Here is a 26,937-nt window from a genome sequence, read left to right on the forward strand (position 1 = left end):
ACCACCTTGAAGACATAAGTATTCAAAATATAAGTTTTAATTTTTGTAGGCATAAATGATGTGAATGATGCGAACAACCCGTATTGAACTCCGCCGGTCTTTTTGTACGTAGCTCCTACGTCATCGCGTAAATGTCTTTCCGGTTAGAGTCAGCAGCCATCTTGTTTCCCTTTGCTAGCTAAATAAAATAAATAATACGCTGAGCCGGACTTCACTTCGAACGAACCCGTAAAAGAAAGTGAGTAAGAACCTGAAATAAATTTACGTGTGTGGTGCTATCACGAAAGCTGTCTGTGATGTACGAAAGTGGGGGCAATTACTTGGCTTAATTTCATTTGCTGTTCTTGACCAATAGACGATTGTTTTGGAAGATGAACACAGGCGCCATTTCCCTCCCCGCTCTCTGAGGCGCTTATTGGTGGCCCGCTCAAAGGATCACGGGCGGTCACGAAACTGATGTTCCGTGTGCGCCATTTTGGTTCTCGCAACAGGGATTAATGAACGCAGTGGCCAGCTCAAGGAGAGCTCGAATGGCGTCAGTTGCAGAACGAACTTAGCCTTAAAAACCTTGATTGGTGGAATCTAGTCCGAGGTTTGATTGGTCTGAAGGACAGATCCAAACGTCGTCTTTATTGGTTAGGCTGTTTCTTCCAAGCTTTGCAAACTTTCATGTGGTGGCAGGACTCGTTCGTAATTAGTGACTATAATCGCACAGTCGGCGAATAGATATTTGTGCTGCACAACCAACCAGTGAACATCTCCAGCAAACTAACGTAAACTTCAGTAATATATTGTACAATAGCACCGAAACTGACCACCCGAGGTTAACCACTAGCGGAAAATGTACCCTGTATTGGTTGGTGTTTAGCGTATAAGTTGACTAAGTTAAACACCGCACTTCGATTTGATATTTGTGGAATCAAACTGCTAGCGTTTGCTACCGTGCTCGCTGCTCCTGTGTGCTGATTTAGCATTGTTTACAGTGTCATTGATGCTAAAAATGTACACAGCATTCAGATAATGTACCAAATTAAAGCGAGAACTTCAATATGCTTATACAATAGGCCTTGTTTTCTTCTTTTAAGAAGCATTTATTTTTAAAACTTATTTCTTAATTGATGAAAAAAATGCACGTTTCATATTAATGTGCCAAGTCAACAACCTTGTTTCTGCTTTTACCTCATAATACATTGTTGCAGTTGGAGGAACAATGCAATCTCTTGTCTCATAAACTAGGATACAGTATTACATGAACAATGCCTTTATACGGTAAATATTTCTAAAACCCAACAGCTAACATATTCAACCTTCAGGATATAACAAAGTTCAGGTACTAATACAAAAAAAATGAAATCAGATTGTCAAAAAAATGTGTTGTGTGTGATATTTTCTGGTTATTTTTCACTGAACAAATTTGTTTACTTTTTTACTACTCTTACATAGCAGTTTTATGCTGAATTTTGTGAATTTGATGAAAGTGGCACCTGTTTTGTGGATTCCTGTGAATGTTCCCTGTAGATCTAAAGAACTTGAGTTTCTATAGTTTCCACTGACATTGTTCAGAAAACCTTCAGTCCTGCAGACTTTCCCACAACTTATCTTACCTAGGAGCTGGTTTCCTATTTCTATTGTGCTTGTGGAGGAGTTCATACCCTTTTTCTCAACAAATGTCAGCGTATTTACTTGGGATTTTATGTACTACACTTTAGAGAAAGACAGATTCCTACATAGTTAAGCTTAGAATGTAAAAATGGAAGGAAAATAAAATGCATTTCCATTCCTTTTCTTCTTCAAATAACTATTGTGAACGATGGCACCCATGCATATTCATCCCCCCACCACCTCCGAATCAATGCTTTGTAAAAGTACCTTTTGTTGCCATTACAGCTGTGAGTCTTGCGGGGTGTGTCAACATACCTGTCTGCAGCCTCTAGCGTGTTTTCTTTCAGGTTTTCTTTGTATTTACTTTCATGCGTCCTCACAACATCTCTGATTACCTTCTCTGTCCCTCTCGAGGAGAAACATCCCCACTTTCCCCACAGCATTGTGCAGCCACCACTGTGTTTCACAATAGGGATGGAGTATTCAAGGCATTAGTAAAATTCTGGTCTGATTTGACCAGAGCGCCTTCTAGCAGATGCTAGCTGTGTCAAAGTGCAAACCTAATTTTTTATGCTTTTCTTTCAAAAATGGCTTTCTTCTTGCCACTCGTCCATAAAAGCCAGATTTGTGGACTGTATGATAAATAGTTGCTGTTGTGTTATCCCCAAATATTTGGATGTACTAACCTCCCATATTGCTCACGCTGGGAGTATTCCTTTAGTAGAGGAGATGGTAGTGATCATAGAGTAGTAGGGACAGTGTTTAATAGCAAATAAAGTCATCTGAAGACATTGTTATCCTATTTTTCAGCAATTTTATCACATTTAAATATTTTCCTCTAATTAGTTTCGCCATAGAAAGCATTTGAGCTTGTACTAAGTTTAAACTGCACATTGTGAGAGTATATTTTCTCATTAGGAGACTTCTGAAAACAATTTGTGGCACTTAATTTTGTTTAAGGGTTCTACAATAAAAGTCACATACAAATGCATTCCAAATGTAACACTTATCATTTGCAAAAAAGTTTTGAATACCATGACTCATTTTACTTTCACATAACATTTATGTGCTACTTTGCGTTGATCTGTCACATAAAATCATGAAAACAAATGTTGAAGATTGTGGTTGTAGTGTGACAAAATGATTACGTGTGCAAGCCACTGCATATTTAATCCAAACACTCACAATCTCTTGATGTGAATAACCTTTGAGCAAATCAGCCTGCTAACCATTTAATTCTGCAGGTGGTTCTGTGTTTGTACGTTTGTGGTGAACGCATGGCTTGCCTCGGCACCCTGAGGGTTCTGCGTGTTTATGAAACCTAACGTCTAACGTCTTTACTGACTCTGTTTATCTCTAAACAGAGTCAGTACAAACAAACACGGCCATGCTACGGGCAGAATGGGTCATGGGAAGGTTTCGTTGGTATGGTGACCTTGTTAGGTGTCATTACTGAGGCCTTTTGGGTAGCCCAGCGCTCGGGTCAGTTGAAAAGCGCTGTAGCATGTCGTCCACGGTTGGGAGAGATTGATCTTTATGCAGCTCCGATGCAATCATTAACCTGATGCCTGCAGTACCTGTTCCAGTCCCCATGTTCCCTGCAAAAATAGAAAAGGGAACATTTGGCTTTGTGTCTCTTGAGTTTCTATTTTGTTCCCTCTCCCTCCCTTCACTTGTTCTACCCCTCCCATCCCATAACAGCTCTCCTCTCTGTCCTTCTCCATCCTTCCGGTTCCCCTCCCCCCCAGGCTGTTCATTGATGGGACAGGTTAGCTTTCTTTTTTCTCTATCCTCACCTTTCTGTGCTTCACATTTCTGTCTAGATTTGCAGTCACATGTAGCTGTTTCGCAAAACTTTACTGTCTGACATGTCTCTCTCTCTCTCTCTCTTATTAAGTTTACATATGACTTATCTCATTGGTGGTTTCAAAATTCATTACTAGTTGTGCACATGAGCAGGAATACCCTGCTTTGGTACATCAAACTTAAGTCCTCTCTATAGAAAGTTTGCACATCAAAGCAGTGATTGTTTAGCAAAAAGGGCATTGTGTGTGACATTGCTGATGTGGCTTTTCTGATGACGTTTTAATTGTGGAAGTTGCCTTGGGCAAAGGTCTTTGGGGTCAAAACAATAATGTCTTTGTTTACAGGGTTTCACCCGTATCTTTTGAGTCTTGTTTAACCACAAATAAAATGGGAATCATATTCTGTCTTATCCCCTCCATCTCCCACAACTGCTGTCCAGTCAGCTGATTTATCTCCAGGACTTTTTTGTGCAAAGCTCCTTAAATGATCGGTTTTAGAGAAAATCTTTTCCGTTGATAAAATTACTGTATGAGTCTTCATCCATGTAGACAAATAGTCTTTTTTATATATTATCATCAGTGCATGTCATTACAACAAACAGGCTGGTTTTAGGGTAAACGATTGCAGTATGTACCTGCGCCTCTGAGCTAGGATAAATGACAAGGCAAGGACAAAATGTGCATTTGTGTGGATGTGCATGTGAGCCTGTGTACACGCATGAGACGGGGAGGCTGGTTTTAGTATGCTTTTGTACTTTAAATCATGTGGATGCAACATGCGGCATCAGTTCTGGCATTTCCCTCGGCCAATGAGGGGCGAGCTCGGCCGCCTGCATCACCGACGTGCCGACCTGTAACGTCGGACCGGAGGCGGGGCCGACGGAGACATTTAGTTTGACATTGTAAATAAGCAGAAAGCAGTTGTCAGAGAGCAGCCCGTGAAGCCTTTCTCATCCGACCAGCAGCTGGAGGGACGGAGACCGCCAGGGAAAAGACGATGCCAAGGCAAGCGGCCACGACACACACCCTCACACACTCCCCACGGAGTTTCCCGCAACTTTATTTGCTGTTTTCCACCGTCGCTCAGCTGCACTCTCTTCTTCTTTTCTTTTCCCTGACCCCTATCCTGCAGCTCAAGGTAACTTAGAGCAGGAAGTTGGCTGTCAGTGAAAGGGGGTTGGGCAGAGAAAAGCAGTGGAGCGGGGGGGACGTGTCACAGCTGATGGGTGCGTGCACCGACCAATGGCGTGTGAGCACCCGGCCCTCCCATTGGCCGGTTCACCAGAGTGAGGTGGGAGCAGCGTTGGGGGCGGGGCTTGAGTGTCATGTAGCATGCTAGATTGATTACGCTTGAATGTTAAAGGGGAAGGAGGCTGGAGATTTTTGCCTGTGTGTCAGAAGTGCCGATCTACTGTTTGCGTGCCGCCGCGCCGCTTTTCTGTTTTCTTTTCGTCCTTTTTCTGAACCGAGCCAGTGGGGTCAGCTCAAAGACAAACTCATGGGTCACTGACCAAACTGAGGGAGAAAGGTTAAAAAGAACAAAGACAGAGGGAGGGGGGGGTGGAGGGGGAGATGGTCAGCAAGTTGAGGAGACTTGGTAAGAAGAGAATTAGAGATTTTTAGAAGGACCTTGGGGACCGCTGAAGGAGACGAGCAATGTGTAAAAGAAAAGGGGGAGGGGGAGGAGATACAGAGGGGGTCCTTGCTCCTTACTCTGTGTCCGGGTTTAGAGCTTTTCAAAACTGTCCCGTGGAGCCAGAGTGCCTTTTGTCTGCTGATACGATCAGGGAGCTGCAGGAAGTGGAGGAGCATGAGAGAGTTTTTCTGTCAGCCTCGTCGCTCGGTGCTGCTCCCCTCAAGGAGACTTGAGCTGGGCTATCTGTTTCCATCTCTTCTGCTGCACTCCAACAGGCCAGGCTGTTCACCATGAAGGGCACGGGGGTAAGTCCTAGTCTTACAGGCTAACATGCTCACAGAGAGAGATCCGTCAGCTGAAGTTGCTTTAAGTTTCTCAGTAAATTCTTTATCTTAAGTGACTTCAGTCTGTCTCCATCACTCTGTAGGGAAGAGAGTGAGTCTGTCCTTTACAGCTGTCCTCAGCCCCCCTCCCCTCCTCCTCCCTCCTTCTCCTGATTTCCTAGATTAGTATTATGGTTCTCATCCATGCCCTTCACCTGTCACTTTGCTGCACCACTGATGGTTTTACTAAATTATGTCAGGCTGGAGTCATTTAAATCATTTTAATAAGTGAAATGTCATCTTTGCGCGTCACTAGCTTTGACTTTGGGCCGCTGTGTACACAAACATGCACTCTGTGTCCTGATATTGACTGAACTGAAGAGTTGCTGCTGCCAAAATCGGACTTAGTGTTCAGATGGACTTTTCTGTCTTATTGGCGCTGATATTGAGGGTGCCTCCTAAAGTGCTGCTTTGCTTTCTCACTCTGACCTTCTGGTTAACTTGTTATTGCCAGACTGTGCTGCTGCAAGGAAGGCATCTCCAAGGAGAGGAGGTTTGCTTTAAGTTAGTTGAATCCAACTTAAAATTGGAGATTTTTATGATTATTTCCAATTTATGTATCACATTTTCCTCATCTCTTATCTTGTATCAGATTTTGTTTTTATTAAACTCAAAAAAAGTGCAGTGGATCATGCTGTTGCTCTTGTTTAATATTCGGGAGAAATTCCCATTTTTCAGAAAATCCTCCGATTCTGATCTGTTGCCAATTGATTGGCAAAACTCTACTTTAACTGGACACCTCTCAGTGTTGTCACATTGCGAGAGGTCCCCAGGGGTGGAGGTGCAGCTGGTCGCAGTGACCTCAGGACCCCCGGGCCCCCCTCCCCGACAGTGCCAGACACACAGATGGGACAGACTGTGTGTCTGTCAGCTTGTCAGCTTCAGGGGCGAAGCAGGCTAATAGTTTGATCTGATCCTTTCTGATGGAGTCTTCGGAGGATGCGTCTTCTCTCACTCGCCTCTGACTCTTTCTTGCCTCCTCTCGTGCTCTCGGATTCAAAGTTCCCCATTGGTGCCTTTGACAAAACAGAGTCCTGTCGGGGTGTGTGTGGGGTGGGGAGGGGGTGGCAGTCTAAAAAGAGAGGCAGTCTAAAAATAACTCTTAAGTTGGAGCCCTTGTTGCCAAATCCCAGGGTTGGCTGCTGTCTGAATAAGATTTGAATATTGTTTGTAGCCCTACACTAAACTACAGGCCTACAGAGTGCAGAAAACCCAAACAAACCTTGTTAATGAAACGTTAAGATGGCCACGGCCGCTGCAACCTTACGGCACTCTTTTGCCCTTGCCCTGTCCATGTGTACACCATCACTAAAGACGGTGTGTGGGTTTGTTGCATGCAGGTACGTTAAGCCCTGCCTTCTTCGATGCCAGAGACCAGGCCTAGCGATTGGATGAAGGTCACTGGAATGTGAGACGGACTCCTGCGGTATCTCTGTCTGCAAGCGAGCGGTAGACATGTGGAGACAGATGAGAAGAAGAAGTGAAATTCACAGAGAAATGCCAAACGCAGCTAATGCATGCGGTATGCTATGTTTTCATTAAGCTTCTTAGAAAGTGGAAAGCCTGAACTGCTGGGGTCACTAAGCTACTGCAGCGAAAGTTGGAAAAACCTGTCCTTTTTTCCACCCCCCCTCCCCTTCTCCATTTCATCTCCCTTTTCTCCCTCCTCCCTCTCTGGTTTCTCTCGCTCCTCTGGTGAATGACCTTGGGAGATCACTGACTAGCACTTCCTGGAGTTCGCATGAAGCAGAACCAAGGGCAAAGTTTGCAGGGCCGTTCGGTCAGCTAGTTTGATCAGAAGAGGTCGAATGGATCAGGTGGATGGACACTGTATGTGTTCATCATTAATACCCTAACTCTTTTTTTTGTTTTTTTTTTGTAATCAACAAACATTTGCACCAGTATATGAGTCGTTAATATGTAATTCCTGGCTGAAAACGTCTTGTTTTTGTTTTTTCTGTTTTTTCTGACCAGGTAGATTATTTACCCTGCAGGTTGTACCCATGCCAGTTTTCTTTTGTGTGCTGTTTGTGGTGGTGGTTGGGGGGTAGAGAGTGCATAAGTGGAAGTGCTTTGATAGTTCATAGTTTGCATGCTCAACCCTCCTTTATTCAGGGCTATGCTTCAAAATAAATGTCAGCTTGACACTCGATATTTACACTGTGCTTCATTCATCAGAGTAAAGCTGTCTTATAAAACGTTAGGTTGTTTCTCAGCTAAACTGTGAGATAAAACACAGTTGTATTTTTTTCTGTTCAGCAAGTTGGCTAGTTAAAGCTTCATTTTTTTGTAAACCTGCTTCGTCTTCATCAGTTTGTTAGGATTTAACCTCTTGCTCAAGACGTGCCAGCGGAGCTGTAATCCCACAGGAGGCGGTGTCACATTAGAGAGAAAATGTCTTTCAAGTGATTTAATCATTTACAGTAAAATGGGCAGCGCTCTGTTATTGTGGCGGCTTTATATTTACTCTTTGATTACTTGTGTTTGATCACCTTACTTTCCAAGAAGAAAAACCATCCAGAGCTTCAGTAAGTTTTACTTTGAGAGAATCTAAACTTATTAGAGATGCACCAATCAGTTGACGAACTGGGTTTTTCCTTGACCAGCCAGACTGGTCAAAAACTATAAAGTACCAAAAGAATTTGGTCTATGAATGCATCATCCAAACTATTTTGAACTTAATAATTTCTAACAAGTCGGAGTTTAGCAGTAGTTTAGATATGTTTTGCTGCAAAAATGTGAATTGTTTTGTAATTGCTTTGTTTTATAACCTGTCATAGAACACAGACATTTTTAAAAAAAACTTGTGTGGAGTTTAGTCTTTGGGAAACAAATAATCTGAATCAATCAAAATTAAAATGGACAAGTTGTAACAAAGAAAATGGAAAGTCGGTGCGACATATACTTTTAAAAAGGAAGGCCTCTGCTTGTCAGTGTCTGAGGTTTTATGGTGTTAAAATGATCAGATATTTAAGATATTTATGAGGTTTATTAGACTGGGCTTAAAGTTTCATTTAAAGCATTGACATGTCAGGTTTGAAGTGAGTCGACAACTTTCCCATGAGCGGCCACTTAAAGGGAAGTTCCAGAAAGCGAGAGTAAAAAAGAGAGATGAGGTTGAGGTCGAAAGAGGAGGGATGCAGGTACTGGGGCTGGAAGACCAACGTTAGCGCTGATTCAGCTGCTGCAAGCAGAGCAGCATTGACTTTCTCTGAGAGGATGGAGGAGGGCGATCAGGTGAACGAAAATAAGACGGAGGAAGCGAGGAACACTTAGCTGCGGGTCGAGGCGTGCCAGAGAAGAAATGGGAGTAGAGATCTGGAAGACACAAGGGAGGAAGATCAAGTTGCTGCGTCGAACAAAGTTTGTAACGGGACAAACGTTTTGCACTCAAAAACTCAGACCCGGGGCTTTGCTTTTCAGGAAACCGAACACAGTCATTTTTCTCTCCCTGTGACCTGAAGAAGGAAACAGCATTGCAGGGAAGAGTTCAGCATTTTCTGTCCTAATGTAGCATAAGGTAGCAGCCTAGAACAAAGCAGTGCAGATCAGTGTGTCTGTTCTGTCCCTGTACAGTGGAATAATGGCGGCGCATCTGGAGGGAGAAGTTTAAAATAAGTTAAATGTGCTGAAAGATTTCTCTAAGGGTGATTTTCATTAGCAATATAAGGGATGAGTGACCATGATTAATAAGCTTAGTCATTTCTATAATACAAGCTTCCATCCAAGTAATACTAGAGTCATCAATCAGTCGACAAAAGATTTCTTTATAGACTGTACTATGTGATTGGCAGATCAGATACTCAAATTAAAGTAGTTTTTCTCCTGATTCATTAAAAAGCTCTTGTAAACTTGTAATTGCATCCTATGGTTAAGTATTGCAACGATGATATCAGCTACGATTAACTGATAAGTCTAACGTTTTTTTTAACGTTAGAATCATCAGTACGTTTTGTTCTTGTACTTCATCATCCTCAGCATTTTGAAAATGCTCATGGGAAAAACACACAGGAGGCAGGAATTGAACCCGTGACAGATGTGTCAAGAACTATCGCCTCCATATATGGTGCGCCTGCACCACCACTGAGCCACAAAACCCATATATGCATTTTCACTTGAATGTGTTTAGAGTTCTTAAGAAATTGAACCACAGACTCAGACATTCGAGAAACTGGAGATCTGTATGTGCAAGGAAAATTTTTAATTGATTCACCTGTACTTTGAAAAAAAAACCCTTAAATTTAAAGTGCTAATCGCTGGAAAGAAAATATTTTTCTTTTCCTGTAACTGTTTGCATCAACCTCCGACCTACTACAGTTTGACACACTGGCTCCCACGTAAAATTTCCATTGATGCAAAACATAAGAAAATCATGTTAATAATCGTTTACTGCGGGAGGAATCCACTAACTAGAAAAGCTAAATGCTAAAAGGGCATGTTGATACTTTGCTCCGCTCCTCTTTCTCTCACGTTTTAGCCTTCCTCTCGTCACACTTGCTTTCTCCTCTCTTCTCGCATGTTGACTTGACTTCGCCCTCCTGGAGCTGTGGTTAGTGTGTGGTTGTTTATTTACATTGAAGGTTATACAGTTAGAAAAAGGTCGGGGAGGTCGCTTCTGGGTGCTTTTTAGTTCATGTTTTACTCTTGAAGTTTTTAAAAGAGAACTTTAGAGGATCTGCAGATTAAAGAGAACAGAAAAGCAAACTGGGAAGATGTGTGTTTAGTGGCGCGACGTTATCATGATTGACAGCCTGACGGTCATCTTTATCATTAAACAAATAGTCTAATTATTGTTCCTTATCAGGCTACCAGCTGGAGAAAGCCACATAAGCTGACAGACTGTACATGTGTGGAAACACAAGAATGTGTTGTTTACCATTATCACCATACTGAGTGCTGCTACAGACGGCTCAAAGAACCTTTGGAGGTCAGTCCATTCACCTGTTGTGAGCATGATCGCAAAATAAAACTACAATTCCCATTAGTCATCCTTGTCCCGTGGAATGCTGGGATTGTTCTGGAGACTGCGGGTCTTCAATCAACCTTGAAATGCAACTGGACACTAGAGCGTCAGCGAGGGAAGGGGAGACACTGCCAAGGTCAATCACTAGCCTGGCTTGCATAGCTTCAAGCGGCCCGATTGATTTATATAAACCCTCCCCCTCCTCACCCGCCGTTATGTCGTATTGATTTAGGCTACTGTCTGTTGAAAAACTGAATGACAGAGCAGGATACAGCAGTGCTTCTTCTGTATTATTCAGTAACCTGTACGACTGCCAGAGAGACTCATCTCTCCTGTCAGAAATCAACCAGCTGAAGGGCCCACGTTTTCAATCAGTGACATATTAGTGTAAAATATTTACAGCTGCTCTTAGGTAAGCATGAAGAAAGAAGCTGATGCAGAACTCGGGTCACTGAGTGAAAGGGTGGATTTTGTATCGTATCCTGTTTGCTGGACTAGGAATAGAGTCTCATGTTTGTTGACCTGCAATAAAAATGTAGCGAGCCTATGTTAAGCCAAATTTAGTAAGTACATTGAGACTTTTACTAGCAAAGAGGATATTATTGCAAGTTAATTTTGAATATGTTGAGGTGCAGTGTATTGTGAAGGGCTGAAGTAAGTTGTAATCTGCTGTATTAGCAGCAAACATACTAATTTCCTTAAGTAACAATTTTTTTTATAGTTTGGCAACTAATTAGTCAAAGCAGACCGGTCTGTTTTGACTAATTAGTCAGAGCAGACCAGTCTGAAGAGCGCAGACATTCAGCTAAATGTTAACTTACCAAAACAAGATTTTTGCGATGTCTTAAAAAGTCTTCTCAATCTAATCATCGCATTTTGCCTGAATTTCAGCCTCTCAAATACATCCAAATTTGAAGAGTTTGTATAACATTTCTTCAGATTTCAGATTTGTAAGTTTATTCATTCATTTCTTTCTCCATATTTTTTGCCCATAGAATAAATTGTTTTCTTCTGAAACTGGTGTTCTGTATCCTAAGTCAAATACTTGTTGCATAATCCTCTACTTGTTCATGAGAACGTTTACATTTGACAGGTTTTTACTTGAAAATGGGAGCTTTGGGGGTAAAACCCGCCATCAGTCTTGCTGCATGAGGGTGTTGATGTTGCTTAACCAGGGTGCAAAAGTACAAGACTTCTTCTGAAAAACATCAGCTTAAGTTGACAGTTATAATTAACTATTAATTTACCTAGTACTGCTATTGAGTTGATGTATTTTCTGTAATTTATGTCTTTAATTCAACATATTACATTTTAAGTTACTGATGCTTCCAAAAACTCTAAGCTAGCCTCTGAAGCAGTTGGAGGCAGCAGACAGCGCTCTGTTTCTTTTTGCAAGAAGTGAGAATAAAAAATGTCTCCAAACGCCAAAATGCTCCTGTGTTTAAGACTTGTTGATCTTTTAAATATGTCTGTTTTACCTTAACACCATCTGCATACATATATTTGTCAAATAACCCAAAATTAATAAAATTTTAAAATGGTAATGCTAATAAAATGCCTCATAGTAAATATCACGATCTATCTGCTTTGGTAGATTGCTGATATGTTGTAATCCTTCATGATCTAATATCGTTATATCCCCCACATCTAGCGCAGGCTTTCCTTTGTTGCGTCATGTCCCTCTGTCTCTCCCAATTTGTCCCGCTTTCTGTCTCATTTGACCCACAATTCTTGCTTGTGCAGCATTTCATCTGTGGCCCTGTTTATCTCTCACCTCCCTTAGTTAAAACTGCTGGCACTTTGTCTTTAATGCTGGATTAATACTGAACTTTTGACAAGACTTGACAAGATGCCTTTTCTCCCTTATAGACTCTAAAACACGTCTTAATACCTCCATAATCGTCTCTTCATTTCCATGATTTCTTCCCCTGAGCCGAGTCTTTTCATAAAGTTAAAGAGAAAAGGGAGAGTGTCTCTGATCAACGCACTCTAAGCTCTACAAGCTCAGACAGGCACGCCAGTATTCCCAAACCAGATTCCTGGCATGCCATAGTAACCTGCTGGATCCTCTTTCAAACTGGCCGACCCCTTTTCAAGACTTTCTTTATGCAAGAGGCTGAATCATGAATTTCTCCTCTCTGGATTTGTTTAAATTGCTCCTTTTTGTCACAAAGAGGTTTTTCTATCCCCCAAACGCTCTTACATCAGAGGTTTAGCGTCATCCCTGCTGCTAAGGTCATAAGCTGCATTTAATTGCACATGAAATGTTCGTGTTTGTTGAGGAGCCTCAGTTGAGTGGCGAAGTCGAAAGAGCCATTGACAGTCCGGGTGCGCACAGCTGCTCTGTTTGTGTGTTGTTTTTTTTTTCTTTATCATTTATCATGTCACCATCTTAAAACCACAAGAATAGAAGCCTGTTACGGCTCTCTTTTGATTTCAATATGTTGTAATTACAGGTTGTGATAAGATATGATGTGTTGACAAAGTCTGAGAACTCTCGGCAGCTCAAGACTGGTTTGGACTGACATGTCTTGTGTCCTCTGTCGTCACCATTTGTTTTTCTCATATTGTTAGCGTTTCTTTTCCTCAATGGTGATTTGCTCAAATCAGTCTCATTTTCCCTCTGCGCAGCCAATTAGAAGATGTCGGTAGATGCGTTTGGAGCTGGACCCTGCGATGCCCAGCAGACCCTGCAGTCCTTTTGGCCTCGAGTCATGGAGGAGATCAGGAACCTGACCATAGTACGTTGAAGCTGCTTACAGACTAACGCATCTTATGTGGTCAACTGTTTCTGAAATGTGTAGTAACCAAGTAACTATTGGGGATTTTTTCCAGAAGGATTTTCGTGTGCAGGAGCTTCCCCTGGCTCGAATCAAGAAAATCATGAAGCTGGATGAGGATGTCAAGGTAACAGGAGAAGCTAAGTGATGAGCTGTTTGGAGGAAATAACTATAATTTGCAGGAGTTTGTTACAGTTACTGGACTTTGAAGGGATTTAGTGAAACTATAATATATGTTGTGTAAATGCTATTATAATCCTTTTGAAAACATAGCATTAAATACCTCAGTAAAGTTTATTTATGTAGCACTTTTCACAGATGGCGACAAACAGCTTTGCAGGAACACAAAGAATAAAATGACATATAGATGAATAAAAATATAAAATCTCAGATGTACAGAATGAGCATTTTTTTTAATTTAGCATGTTGTGAGACACACAAAATACATTAATTAATCCGAGCCACCAATTCATTAAATGTGAAATATCTTGTGTATTTTATTTATGTGATCTGCCAAACCGTCCAGCTTCGACACCTTTTGCCATTAGGACAGATTCTTCATAAGCTTAAAAAGCTTCCAAGAGTATATTGGATTATTGGATTGATTACAGTTTTAACAAATTGTTTTGAATGAGACAAAATGTGACACTAAATCATCTTTAGGGTTAACCAATCCATTCAAAACAATAGAAGAACTGGACCAAACAACCCTCAGGGGTCTGTATGGGTGTGTATGTTAACCACAGAAGAACAAATATTAAAGGACAGTTTCTCTGCTTGTGTTGCTACCACAGATGGAAACCCTAAAGTGACTTGATAGATTTCCATCTGATGGGTTCGTCACATCGTAATCTCCCATAACCAAGATACTACTATGCACCAGTTATTGTTGTCCATAACTTTCTTAATTTTAATATGCAAAGAAGGAATCCTCATAAACTCAAGAAAGTTATGGATAACCCTGACCATCCTCTACATGAGACTGTCTTGAGAAAACAGAGTATCTTCAGTCAGAGGCTTCTTCAGATTTGCTGTAATACAGACTGCTACAAGAGATCATTCCTGCCAACAGCCATCATCATCTTCAATAACTCTTTGAAGAATCTGAATTAATGAGCTAAAACATCATTTAATTTCCCTTTGGGATTAATAATTAAATTTAATTTTAATCAATCTGCCAGAAATAAAAAGAGTTCTTTGTAGTAGAGAATTACATTTTCTACCTCTGTTAATCAAATCCATAAAACTTCCACAAACCTGACGAACCACAATGACACTAGAAAGCTTGATCATTAAACCCTTTGCTACCTATTCTCCTGTATAAGTAGTCATGGGTGTGTTTTTGTTTTTCCCCAGTTGTGACCAATAGATGTAAAATGTTTTTAACTGACCTTCTGTGTTTTTGTGCTTTCACTATGCATTCCTCTAAAAACGAAAACTGCCCAATATAATCAAATTACAGCCCTTTTAAAATTACAATATTGCAATTTTAAAGGGCTGCATGAGTCCAATATCTGAAAGGATAATATATTTCAAGTGTAAAGCATTAACTCTCTTCATATAAGTGATATTTTTAGCTAGCTAAATGAACCTGAGCAGCCCTTAATCGATCACACCTCATGGAGACTTCAGAGGTGGATGCTGAAGCTCACAGAGAATGGTGAAGACGTTTTGTTACAAAAGTAAAGAGACAGAAATGGGGGTAATCATGTTCAGTACTCTCATTGCAATTTTCAGCAATGCTATGGCTAGTATTTATTTTCCTAATTCGATGCAGCCCTACTGCCGACTCATCCATTGACAGCTGGAGGTAGACACAGCCTCCCATGACCCTGCAAGGATTAAGCAGATATAGACGATGGATGGATGAATTAAAGTGTCTAGAAACAAAGCAGTATACAAAAGGGCAAACTTCATTAAGTGGCTAACAAAGTTTCTACAGTCCTCTAATCTTGATACCATTACCTTACTCCTTGGATCTGCTTAGGTCATCTCTAACTTTATTGGCTATGGCAGACATATTAGATCTTCTGACGTCTTCAGTTGTATTCAGTCATGACTCATGAAAGTGAGATTATTTTGCTCCCGTAACAAAAAGTTTGGTCTCCTGCAGAAAGCTTAGAAAACATGCATGTGCTTTCAATGTGCCGTGTCAAGAGTGGCGTCCTATCCTCTTAGTAAAGCAGGAGCTTAAAGCAGTAAAGAGATCAGCAGATGACTAACATATCTGGGATAGACCCTTCTGTCTGCTCTGACACAGCAGCTTTTATTGCATTTATGCAGCGCGTGTGATTAATATAGCACATGATCTACATTAAGACTATATGTGAATGTCCATTAGTTTGATTTCCCTGACTTACTCAAATGAAATGCATGCTTTTAATAAGAAGCAATCTGTTAGGAAATATCTCTCAGCTTTAATGAGAGTACATAGATGTTCTCTTTCAGTATATTGTAGTAGTGTTCCATCTCTGTGCATTTGGTATTTCCTCCTTAACTCGGGGTTATTCACGTTGGGGTGTACAGGCATGTTTAATCAGGTGTGACACTGTCCTCTCTACAGATGATCAGCGCCGAAGCTCCGGTCCTGTTTGCCAAAGCCGCTCAGATCTTTATCACGGAGCTCACCCTGAGAGCGTGGATCCACACCGAGGACAACAAGAGGCGTACACTACAGGTCAGACGCTCATTGAGTGGCGTGACATCTGCTTTCCTGTTTTCACTTCCTCTTCCTCTTGATAACCAGAGCTTTGAAAGTTTTAGTCCCAGGAACAAATTTAACCCTTTGACTACTTCTTAATTTATGTTTTTACCTTTTTTTTAAAATAAATGATTATTGTTTGAAGATATTTTCTGTTGTCGCTTTCTGTTCACTTAGTGCCTTTATGTCACTCCATACCAATCTCCACTTAAAGACTGTCTCTGTTAAGTTCTTTCATCCTCCATTGAGATAAAGAGTGTGGGGATGGTAACTCATTGTTTCTGATCTGCTTTATGAAAACTTTAGAACATGAATGAATACAAGAGAAAAAAGGAGTTAGAGTAAAATCAGCCTATATCTTCTCATCTGGTTGTCGTGCATTATATCCCTTCCACTCGTCCATTACATCAATCCCAATAAAACACGTTTAAAATTGTGGTTGTTATCAAAACCTTTTGATCTTTTTCAAGTGGGTTAATGTCTTTGTTTTTATAAATCTGCATAGTTTACATTTAATTAAACCCCCAAACAACAAAAAATCTAATCTACTGTGTCAATAGGCCTGTTATGGTTATTTTACTGGACGATAAATTGTCCCAATAATTATTGTGATAAACGATAATATTGCTTCTTTTGAGACCATTTTGAAGTAATATATCGATAATGGCATAATAATACAAGTTCGCCTTCTCAAAGACTATTAAACATTAATTTTGTAAAGAACATTTAACACTGGAACTGGAAGATATTTTAAATATCCTAAATAAAACAGAACAACCAAAACCATGAAGAAAATGGATTACTCAGTCTCTGTAAACAAAGTTGCCCTTCAAAAAATATTAATCATCAGAATGAGAATTGTCAAGCTCATTTTAATTTATCATGCGATTAATTGCCCTATTGCGACAAACTTGCATGTCAATGCAATTTTACAATAAATATGAGGCGTTAGCTGGGTCGTACTCATGAATCTGTTATCGGACTTTGACTTAACTGAGGAAAAAAAGCATTGTCCTCCATTTACTCACACATATGCAGATTCCTGGTGTGCGGAGAGGCCACGCCAACTGGGTCACCATAACAACTCTCATCAATAGAGCAAGTGTAGATGTGACCTGATGTTACCAGATATTAATCAAGGTACTATAAATAGCCTGCATTACAAGGAAGGCCACAATGGGGGGGTCCTGACAGCCAATATCCTGTGGAAAATTCCACAGAGATAAAACACCGCTGTGGATGTAGGAAAGGGTATAGAAGCTGAGCATGTGCCCAGGAGGAAAATGTCATTCCTGTTCTTTCCCACTTATCTCGGACACATTTCTGGCAGGACTGTTATAGTGACTGGCTGGCCTTTATTCACTAAAAGTTAAACGTTCATCTCACTGATCTAGGCTAGCAGTAGTTATACATTTGTTCTTGTTTCTAGTCTGTTCTCGTATGCTACAATTACAACCAACACTTACTAATTGAAGCTTTAACAAGTTTTTTTTTTCTCAAGTTTTGTTAATGATTAATATATGAATAAAATTATTTGTATTTAAACTCATTTTCACTCTTCTTCTAACTCAGTTATTAAAGTAAACGACTGTTCCACTGCTGCTGGAAACGGCATTGTTATTTTGGGAGTGATGCACTCAGACCATAAGGCATGCTTATATATATATATATGAGATGCATATATAAATTTAGGATAATTACACTTGACCTTCTGTGTCTCTTATTTTTTTACAGAGGAACGACATTGCTATGGCAATAACAAAGTTTGACCAGTTTGACTTCCTGATTGACATCGTGCCCCGGGATGACCTCAAGCCCCCTAAACGACAGGTAGGAACACATACGCTGCTGTCACCAGTCACAGGGAAAACTGAGAGGTTTTTAACAAAACATTACACATTTAGGAGTCACTACAGTGTGTGCTTTTAAGGATTTTTTACTTCTCTATAAATGAGGGATTTATCTCACACTGCTAAAGAAAAACACGCAAATGTTTTAGTTAAAAGATAAATATTTCAGAAGCATGATTAATTTAGAGCATAGCTGTGAAGCAACTTCCTCACCGAAGAGTGTTGTTTTCACCTGGTTTCTCTTAACCTTGGTGTGTTCACCAATGGAGAGGAAAAGATCCAGTGTTGATTTTTACACCAGCTAGGTGCCGGTGAGGCCCTAAAAATGAGAAATTCAGATTTTAACCACCTTTTGTTAGTGCATCCAAACTGAGCACATAACACAGTAATAATTAGAGTGAACGGTAGTAACAGTATAGATAGCAGTGCAAGAGATTGCAGGAAAGCGTGGAAATGTGATGTGCATGTCATTTCCTTGCTGCTATTTTTATGTAGCTGATTAAAGCTATGATGGCAACACAACAAGATCTCAATTGTGTCAAATATGTTTGCCTATGCAATCAAGCATAAACCGGCTCTACCTGCTGCTTACACATTCAGGTTTTCACATCTAGATGAGCCAGTTACTGGAGCGGTCATCTCTGTCGGCACCGCGGTGCTGTAAACATCCTTGACTGGAAGCTGGACTTTTGACAGTGAGGGCTTTCAGTCGGATGTTTGCAGCTTCTTACTGCCACAAACGGCCAGCGCTAACTCCAGAAATAAAACTAATGAATGCTCCTGAGTGGTTCATAGTGCTGTTGACTATTTGCAAAACAACTTGTTTGCTCCCAGGATCATTTCAGTGTCTGTAACAGGATCTAAAGACATATATATATGTAATGCGGGAGCAGGCAAATGATGTCTGTATGTCATTCTAGTGTGCCAGATGGGAAAGTGAGATATTTAAATTTGTTGTCAAGTGGACTGTCTTCAGGCTTGTAAACATCCTACACTCTCAGCTGTGTTGTCATGGAGCTGGGAGAGGGGTGTTTACACTTCTGGGGGTGGAGGAACATCGTCCTGATGAAGCCCTGCTCATTACTCACTTATGAAACAGGGCGGCACGGGTCAGTTTTTATTAATTATTAAAATGAATAATTTTACCACCATGCGGGCGAGACGCTAATTTGCTGAATAAACTGAATGCAAACAAACTCTGATGTTGCAGGAAGAGGGCAGAGAGGGTGGATGGTTCCTGACATTATTCAGTAGTTATGTTAATCATCCTACAAGTAATATAATAAAGTGGATTATATTCATCAATTATATTCATCAAGTAAGTCTCCAAACTACCAAAGTATTATCACCCAGTGTGATGCCTGCAGATTACGTTACTCTTCCCCAGCCACATCCCATCAGTTATTTATCAGCCCTGCTCCACTCTAGCATTACACTTGCAAAAATAATTCATGGAGATGTAGTGGACTGATTCAATACGTGTGTGTGTGTGTGTTACAGGAGGAGATGCGTCAGTCAGTAGCGCCTGCAGAGCCGGTGCAGTACTACTTCACCTTGGCCCAGCAGCCCGGAGCCGTGCAGGTGCAAGGCACGCAGCAGGGTCAGCAGGCTGGAGCGCAGACCGCCACCACCATCCAGCCCGGACAGATCATAATCACCCAGCCGCAGCAAGGACAGGTACAGTCAAGTCCACGACTGAAGAGTTTTCTTCACACACGCATTGATCCATGTATAAGAAAATCATCCAGCAATATATCAGTGGATTATGTGTCTGAAACTATGTACAGTTCTCTACAGTACTGTTCATACAGTAAACTTTCCTGTCTTTCCTGCCATGTTAAGACTTTAGTGTAATTTATTGGTATTAAACTACAGCATGATGGTGAAGTGGCAGAGAAATTATTTTTGCAAATAAAAATCTGAGAAGTGTGGTGTGGTTCATCTTCAGTCCTCTTGAGTCAGTACTTTCTAGAAAAGCCTTTAATTCACTTTTATGGCTACAAGTTTTATGAGGCATCTCTCCCGGCCTTGCACAACTAGAGATTGAACTATTGTCCCACTTTTCATTGCTAAATCTCTCAAGGTCAGTCAGATTGTATGAGAATGCAAATTTTTAAGCCTAACTAAATATTCTCATTTTGATTAGACTTTGACTGGGCCATTATAACACTAGAATACACTTTGATTGAACCAGTTTATTGTATCTCTGGCTCTATGTTTATGGCTCTGCTAGAAGGTGAACCTTTGCCCCAATCTGCAGTCGTTTCCTGCCTCTAACAGATCTTCCTCCAGAACTGAACTCCATGTAGTGTCATATATCGTCCCATCAACTCTGTTCACCTTCCCTATCTCTGCTGAACACCAGTACCACCAAAGCATCATACTGCCACCACCATGTTTCACAGAGGAAATGGTGTGTTGAGGGTCACCATCAATTGCAGCAAACTCAAAACAAGACTGAGCTTTACTAAGTTCAATTCAGTATTACTTTATTAATTCTATAGGAAATGTTGATCGTTTAATTCCTCATTATCTGAAACTCTTTCTGCCACTTTTCCTTAAAGGAAACACTTGTGCCAACACAACTAATATTTGTTTCCACTGGATTTTATTTAAGGGTACCAGACTAAAAGGGGGGTGATAAAATGGTGCAGGTGTGAAAGTTGAAACACTTTGAATAGTCTTACAATCACTGTAAATGTCTCAAAATTTAGCTGCTTTTTACTGTAGATATTTTGACACTGACCTCTCTCCCAGTAGAAAATAGAACAGCAGAAACCTTTCTCTAAAGTCCTCCACAGAAAACACTCCATCCTTATGCTACCTAAAAACCTGCACAGTTGGTGAATAATAAACCAGTTCTCGGGTCACATCAGGCAGATGTTTTCCTATTCTGTATTTTAACCATGTCCCTCGTGTTGTTAAGTTCTTCATACTTGGGTAATGTAGAAAATCAACCCAGAGGCTTCAAAAACTGTAACTCTGTTTCTTCTCTAAACTGAAAACAATACACACTCAGTCTCTCACAGGCTATTGGCAAATATACACGCCTCCTCTGGTTCATATTGCCCTCGTCACCCGACAGAACAGTTTATCAGTCATCCGGTTGTTTCTCTGTCTAATTATTCATTCCTGGCACTTTTTCTGCCTAGTACCTCTTTCTCTCCAGTTTGGTCGCTGCATTTTATGTCGCGTTGCTGCTTCATGCTGCTTCAGCAGACTGCCTTTAGCTGAGCTGTCATACAAGTTTAGGCCTTGTGTGATTCACAGTCCTGCTCCTGCTGCAGCCCCTGGTCACACTTTGATCTCGCTCGATGTAAACTCAGTCGATGGCTGTTTAGTGGGAATTACGTTAACAGGTGAACTAAGATAACACAAAGGTCTTTCTTTTAAAAAGAAGGTAATCTGTGAAGCATCAATGAAAGTACTTTTTAGTGCCCAATTTCTTTTGACTGTTATTCCTTTTGAAAGCAAATATTTTTTAGAGATGTGCCAGTCAGAATTTTGTTGTCCAGTTTTCGTAAAGCTTTGGCCTACTATTTTTAGGTGCTTGAGATATTTTGAAGAAAATTGATGTAAGAAAATAAAAAACTGTATTTAAGTAGTTTTTCTAGCCACCGTGTGAGAGGGCAATCACAGTAACATGTTTTACTACTTTAAAATAAAGAAAGTAATTACATTGTTGATATTTGAAACTCTATCATCTTACATGACCATATATTGTGTTTAGCATAACTTTGTTTATGCTCTAGAAAATGTTGACTCTTGCCTTTAATTCTGAGATTTCCTAAAGGATGCAAACATCTCCAAATCCATCTTGTAAATTTTAAATACTCAAAAAGCATAAAACAGCAACTTTGTCGCTCTGGTGGAGGTCTGACTGATATATTGTATACTGGAGGCGTACTGGTTTCAGAAGCTCGTCTGAAACTCCTTTTGCCAGAGTTGTTTGTTCTCTCGATCAATCACCTTACAGGCAGCCCTAAAGCAGCAACCAGAGTTGAAATTGTCCAAATATCCGCTGTCCTTCAGCATACTTGGTGTTTTTTAGCAGAAAAAAAGAAATACTTTGGACCTAGTATAGGAAGGAAGTCTAAGCTTATAAAAATAATAAACTTCTAACTTGCTGAAACTCCACTGACCTTTTTTCAAATTTCAAATCTTTTGAGCTGCTTTCTTGCCTACTATGTATTCATTTTTTTTTTATTTTATTTTTTTTACCATTTGCTTTTTTGTTTCCAGAAATATAACCTAAACACGCTTTAAATGTTTATTTTTTGCTTGGGGCTTTTACTTCCATTCTAAAACTTTAAGCTTTCTGTGCATACACGTCACCCATGCTTACATTTTGTGAGTTGAGTTGCTGCAGTCGCTGCCCCTCTCACTGTGTGTCTTTCTCTCATTTTCTCATTCTGTTCTGTCGGCCATCAGATGTTGCAAGGTGCCACCATGCAGCAGTTACAGCAAGTGCAGGTGCAATCACAAGGCACACCCATCACGGTAAACACACATGCTTTCATTTGTGCAATTATCACACTTCTGGAGACCACTTCTCAAAACCACCGCCCACAAACGGTCCTCCTAGGCTGACTGAGGCCTGTAAGTGTGAGCTGAGCGCAGGATGAGCTCAGCCTCTGCGACAGACGCAGAAAGATAGCACTTCAAAACCTCAGATGTCACTTCATTTTCCTCCCTCCTTTGCTTAGTTTTCTTCTTTTTTTAAACTGCATTTTAGAATTTTTTGTGGTTCGCTGCGAGCAGTAAAGGACGTGTTTGGTTTTTGTTTCTCTTTCTGTTTGCTCCTCTTCCCTCCACAAGAGCGCGCCCGTCGCCATGCAGGTGGGCGAGGGCCAGCAGGTGCAGATTGTTCAAGCTGCCGCAGCCCAGGGTCAAGCTCAGACGGCTCAAGCTCAAGGCCAAACCATGCAGGTCATGCAGCAGATCATCACCAACACAGGAGAGATCCAGCAAATCCCGGTAAGAAGCTGCACCAACCCGAAAAGGACAGCGAGATAATGAAGTGTAGTTGGGTTGAATTTCACAGCTGGAAGTGAAGCATTCTGCATTGTCCAGAGCAGGAAAATGGCTGTGTCCTTCCTGTCTGAATGACCTCTGTTCTGAGCCAAAGTCTGTCTCCCTCTTGTGGCTGTTCCCTGCAGGTGCAGCTAAATACAGGCCAACTACAGTACATTCGTCTAGCACAGCCCGTCTCTGGAGCCCAGGTGGTGCAGGGACAGATTCAAACTCTGGCAAACACGCAGCAGGTAACGAGTTCAGTGAAAATAGCTTCATGGTTACATGGCATGTCTTATTAATTTGGGGCCTTTACTGATACATTTCAACCATTCTGTTTTTTAACAGGTGGTATAATGTTGAAAAAATAACTTTTATAAATGTTTAACTCATGAAATAGGTGCACAAGTTTGAATTTAGTTGGCCTTCAAATTCAAATATTGTCAAATGGATGCACAAAGTCTCAAATATTTTCATGAATAAAATATGCATGAGAATTTGTAGTCTAAACCCAGATGTAGTTGGTTAGTTTAACTCTTACTTTTTCTGATCAGAAGAAAAATAGATATCTATCAAGAAATAAGCACAGAGCTTGTACATGGCTACATTACTGTTTATTGTATATTCATACTAAAGATTCAGTTGCATCAATAAAAGCCCAAAATCAATAACATTCTATACCGATAATGTGTTTGTAAACAGGTTGTAAACCCGTCACTGGAACTGTACACATCAAAGATGTGACTAAAGTGAAGCTTACTGCGTATTTATTAATTATTCTGTGACATTTTCAGATCACGCAGACTGAGGTGCAGCAAGGACAACAGCAATTCAACCAGTTCACTGATGGACAGGTAATAAATTGATAAAATCAACTAAGATTTCAATGTTTTATCACCTCTCAGCCTAGAGTGGAGGCTAAAACCAGAAGGAAGTTGAATATTGTGGATACAGTTAGGCACTGGTAAAGGATTTGATTCAGTTTTAGGTTGGAGCATCTAGATGGGAGCAGAAAGTTCTTCCTCTATAAATTAAGCTCTTTTTTTACATTAATTTATACTGAGACAATTACCTTTATTTTGCTTTGCCACTCATACTTCTTGTTTAACTCACTGATCATTTTGATTTTGAGTTACCAAGAGATAAACACACTCATTTACTAAATGCAAGGTTCTGTAACTGGATTAGATGTTAAACAGCTTTAAAATTATCTTTGATTAATTAATGGTCACAAATTGTGATTTTAAAAAAAAACCTCTTAATTTGATCTAAAGCAAAATGTCAGAATAAGGGGTGTAGATTTTAACTGAGGTTTTAAAGTTCAAATGGCGTAAAATTGGGAAACAAGCTTTTACCTTATATGATTTGTAGAGGTGAGTATTTTTAACTTGTATAGAGTTTTTCAAAATTAGAAAGTAGTTATACGCAAAGTTGTTGGAGTTCTTTTTGGTAGCAGATTTCGACCAATAGCAGGTTTATGGGTACGATGCGATGAAACAGACAAAAAGATGCACAATCATCTAAGATGTGTTGTTCTTCCTGGGCAGCCTTTGACCTCTGCCTCATCCCCCTTTCACAGCAGCTGTATCAGATACAACAGGTAACGATGCCGGCGGGACAGGAACTGACCCAGCCCATGTTCATCCAGTCCACCAGCCAGACAGGAGAAACGCAGGTCACGCAGGTCAGCACCGACTGAGTCCAACCCGGAGCCTTTCTCTGCAACAAGTAACTGCACGCTCACCAGCCTGTCTGATGCCGACAGACGTCATCAACTTCAACAAGAGACGCTCTGATATATTTGGAAGAACCGCAGATTTGAAATGAGGGACCGGGGAAGTTGCAACAAATGTTTTCTAATAAATTTAGTTCATTGGATTGAAAACCAAAGGGACGCTGTTAGACTCCTATCAGAATTGGCATTTTATTCAGACTTTGAGCAGTTCTCTTTTTGTACTTTTGTCTCTGACATCACATTGGGAAAAAAAAAAAAATTAATACCGAAGGCCTGATTTCTGCATTTTCTGGACTGCAAGAATTGTGTGATGTAAATTTGGTCACTTGTGTAAGCCCAAAGTGGACCTTCAGTCCAGAAGCTGATTTGATGCACTTAGAGTTTACAAGAGCCATGCTGTCATTGTAAAACGGGGGGAAAAGTGACTGTGACGTATAAGTAGTGTACACAAAAATACATGCATGTTGGCAAGGTCCCAGACGGTTTGTGTGCAGGGGAACCAAACAGCAGCCTCAGTTTCTTTCCATCATAACATATCTGAATTTTAAAGAAACAGGGAAGTTTTGCTGCCTTTTCATTTTCACCTGGAAGTTAACTGGGAAAAAAAAATCTCTGTATTTGTAATGTATTTTTGGCTAGACATATCCCTTCACTCTGTGTTTTCTTTCAAGTAGTTGGATGAATTGAAGCCATATACCTCAGATAAGGTTTAATTATTTACTCTGTTGGTTTATTTCCCACATTGATGGAGCACTGCTTTCTTTTGTAAGGGCTTCAAACTGTGTAGGCTAGTAGTGTGTGTATGCCCAGGTGAGTGTATGCGTTTTGTGTTTTGAGCATCCACACTCAATGTTGCTCTTCCAGACTTTTTCCTCATCTGGTCTGTAGAGCAGAGAACCTCCACTCTGCCTTTTTATGCATTTTTACCCAGTCCACTCCTACTGGGAGCTTTTCCCTCTTTTGTCTTGTGCCCTGCTTGATGTCTCATGTACAGACACATGACTCCATCTGGAGAAAATAAAACTTTTCAAGGTTTGCCCTCATAACTTCCCCATTATTATTTTTCTTTTGTACAGTATAAATAATGTTTTTATCCTTGTTGTTTTTGCATGTAGTTTAAATTGCCAGCATGGCATGCAATAGCGCGGTACCATTTTATTTTTGATGTTAATTTTTGTAAAACAATTCTGTTTGTGAAATAAAAAAAACTATTGAAAAACATCTTTGAGTACTTATTTTTGTTCTCACTTCTTTTTAGGTGAGTTTAGCATCTTGCTAGCGCGTGGGCAACAGACAGCGAGACATTTCAGTACAGCAGAATAGGATTAGAACCAAACTAGGTGCCCGGGCCGACTCATCGAATCACCAGATCCTAGACTGTACAAGTGCATCTCTGTAAATTAGAATATTATTGACATGTTGATTTATTTCCATAATTTATTTAAAAAGAGGCATCAAGTGTTTTATGGCTGTGGCTTAATGTTAAATTGCGTAGCTATTAAAAGACCAAAAGTTCAACAGAACTACATCAGGACCCTGTTATGCCGCATTCAATCATGAGGAAGACTTGACAGCATTCCAGCTGTAATTTAAATCCAAAGGTCATTGCAGAGAAAGTTGGCTTTGTCTGAGCACATAATGTAATTGGAAAGTTGAGTGGAAGGCAAAGTTATTAGAAAAAAGTGTTGAAGCCAAAGGGAGAAGTGCAACCTTGAAAGGAACGTAAAGGAAACACAAGCTTGTCGTCTCCAACACAACCCTGCAAGAAGGATGGTCATTTGTGAAAAAGGAACAAATATTACACATGTATTTACAGATGACCGAGCAACAGTCCAGTCTTTTCTCCTCTGCTCAGGATGTTTTCTGTTTTGGGATTGGAGCAGTTTTTGTTTGAAGCTCTGACTGTAGCTGCGGTCCACATCATGTAAATCTCCCCCCAAAAAACCCTGAGCAGGCATTTCTTCTCGATCACAAGATTCGGTTATTCCAGTTCATGTTTTTGGGTTTTCCTATGTTTTGTTTTTTTTGCACTCAACCTTTCAGTTCTCTCTGAACAGCTAGCTTCTTTAGCAATGACCTCTTAAACTTTTACCTTATTTTTGGAGCATATCAGTGTCTGCTGGACAAATGCACAACATAATATATATTTCTTTAAATGGATGTTTCTGTAATATACAGATTCTCTAAAATAAATAATTGGGATTTTGGTTATCTGTATACTATAATTAACACAAATAAAATCTTCATTGTTGCCACTATGGTAATTAGACATTGCTGGTAAAAAAAAAAAAAAAAAAAAAAAAAAAAAAGACCGCTGGCACTTAAGTAAATTCAAAGTTGTTACATTAAACTGTCTGTTGTTTTCCCAAGTGACCATTGGAGGGCAGCACTGATCCAACAACCTAAAAATACTGCATGCATACTTTCTCTGGTACACATTTCTTCACTTCTTCCTAAACACACAAGGTG

General features: G+C 40.3%; 2 protein-coding genes across 10 annotated transcripts in view; both read left to right on the plus strand.

Annotated features, from left to right (window-relative positions):
- The window catches only part of aunip (aurora kinase A and ninein interacting protein), a 954,922-nt gene that overhangs the window by 98,224 nt on the left and 829,761 nt on the right, over window positions 1-26,937 (plus strand). The window lies entirely within an intron of this gene.
- nfyc (nuclear transcription factor Y, gamma) lies at window positions 112-25,680 on the plus strand. Of its 9 annotated transcripts, none has more exons than XM_028036576.1 (11): window positions 112-238; window positions 13,021-13,130; window positions 13,225-13,296; window positions 15,733-15,846; window positions 17,605-17,700; window positions 19,221-19,397; window positions 22,152-22,220; window positions 22,539-22,697; window positions 22,880-22,984; window positions 23,528-23,587; window positions 24,316-25,680. In XM_028036576.1, the coding sequence occupies exons 2-11, from the start codon at window positions 13,032-13,034 to the stop codon at window positions 24,430-24,432; spliced, it is 1,068 nt and encodes a 355-aa protein (XP_027892377.1). In that variant the 5' UTR covers window positions 112-238; window positions 13,021-13,031; the 3' UTR covers window positions 24,433-25,680. The 9 variants fall into 9 exon arrangements, with proteins under 9 accessions (XP_027892377.1, XP_027892371.1, XP_027892375.1 ...); XM_028036570.1 differs by having other exon boundaries at window positions 24,313-25,067; XM_028036574.1 differs by having other exon boundaries at window positions 13,228-13,296; window positions 24,313-25,067.

The sequence above is a fragment of the Xiphophorus couchianus genome, chromosome 13 (genome assembly GCF_001444195.1).
Source record: "Xiphophorus couchianus chromosome 13, X_couchianus-1.0, whole genome shotgun sequence".
Taxonomy (NCBI): domain Eukaryota; kingdom Metazoa; phylum Chordata; class Actinopteri; order Cyprinodontiformes; family Poeciliidae; genus Xiphophorus; species Xiphophorus couchianus.

Coding starts and splice junctions, on each gene's coding strand:
- nfyc (XM_028036570.1), top strand. CDS start 13,032: ATGTCGGTAGATGCGTTTGGAGCTGGACCCTGCGATGCCCAGCAGACC. Junction 13,131..13,224: donor AGATCAGGAACCTGACCATA/GTACGTTGAAGC, acceptor GATTTTTTCCAG/AAGGATTTTCGTGTGCAGGA. Junction 19,398..22,151: donor CCCAGCCGCAGCAAGGACAG/GTACAGTCAAGT, acceptor GTCGGCCATCAG/ATGTTGCAAGGTGCCACCAT.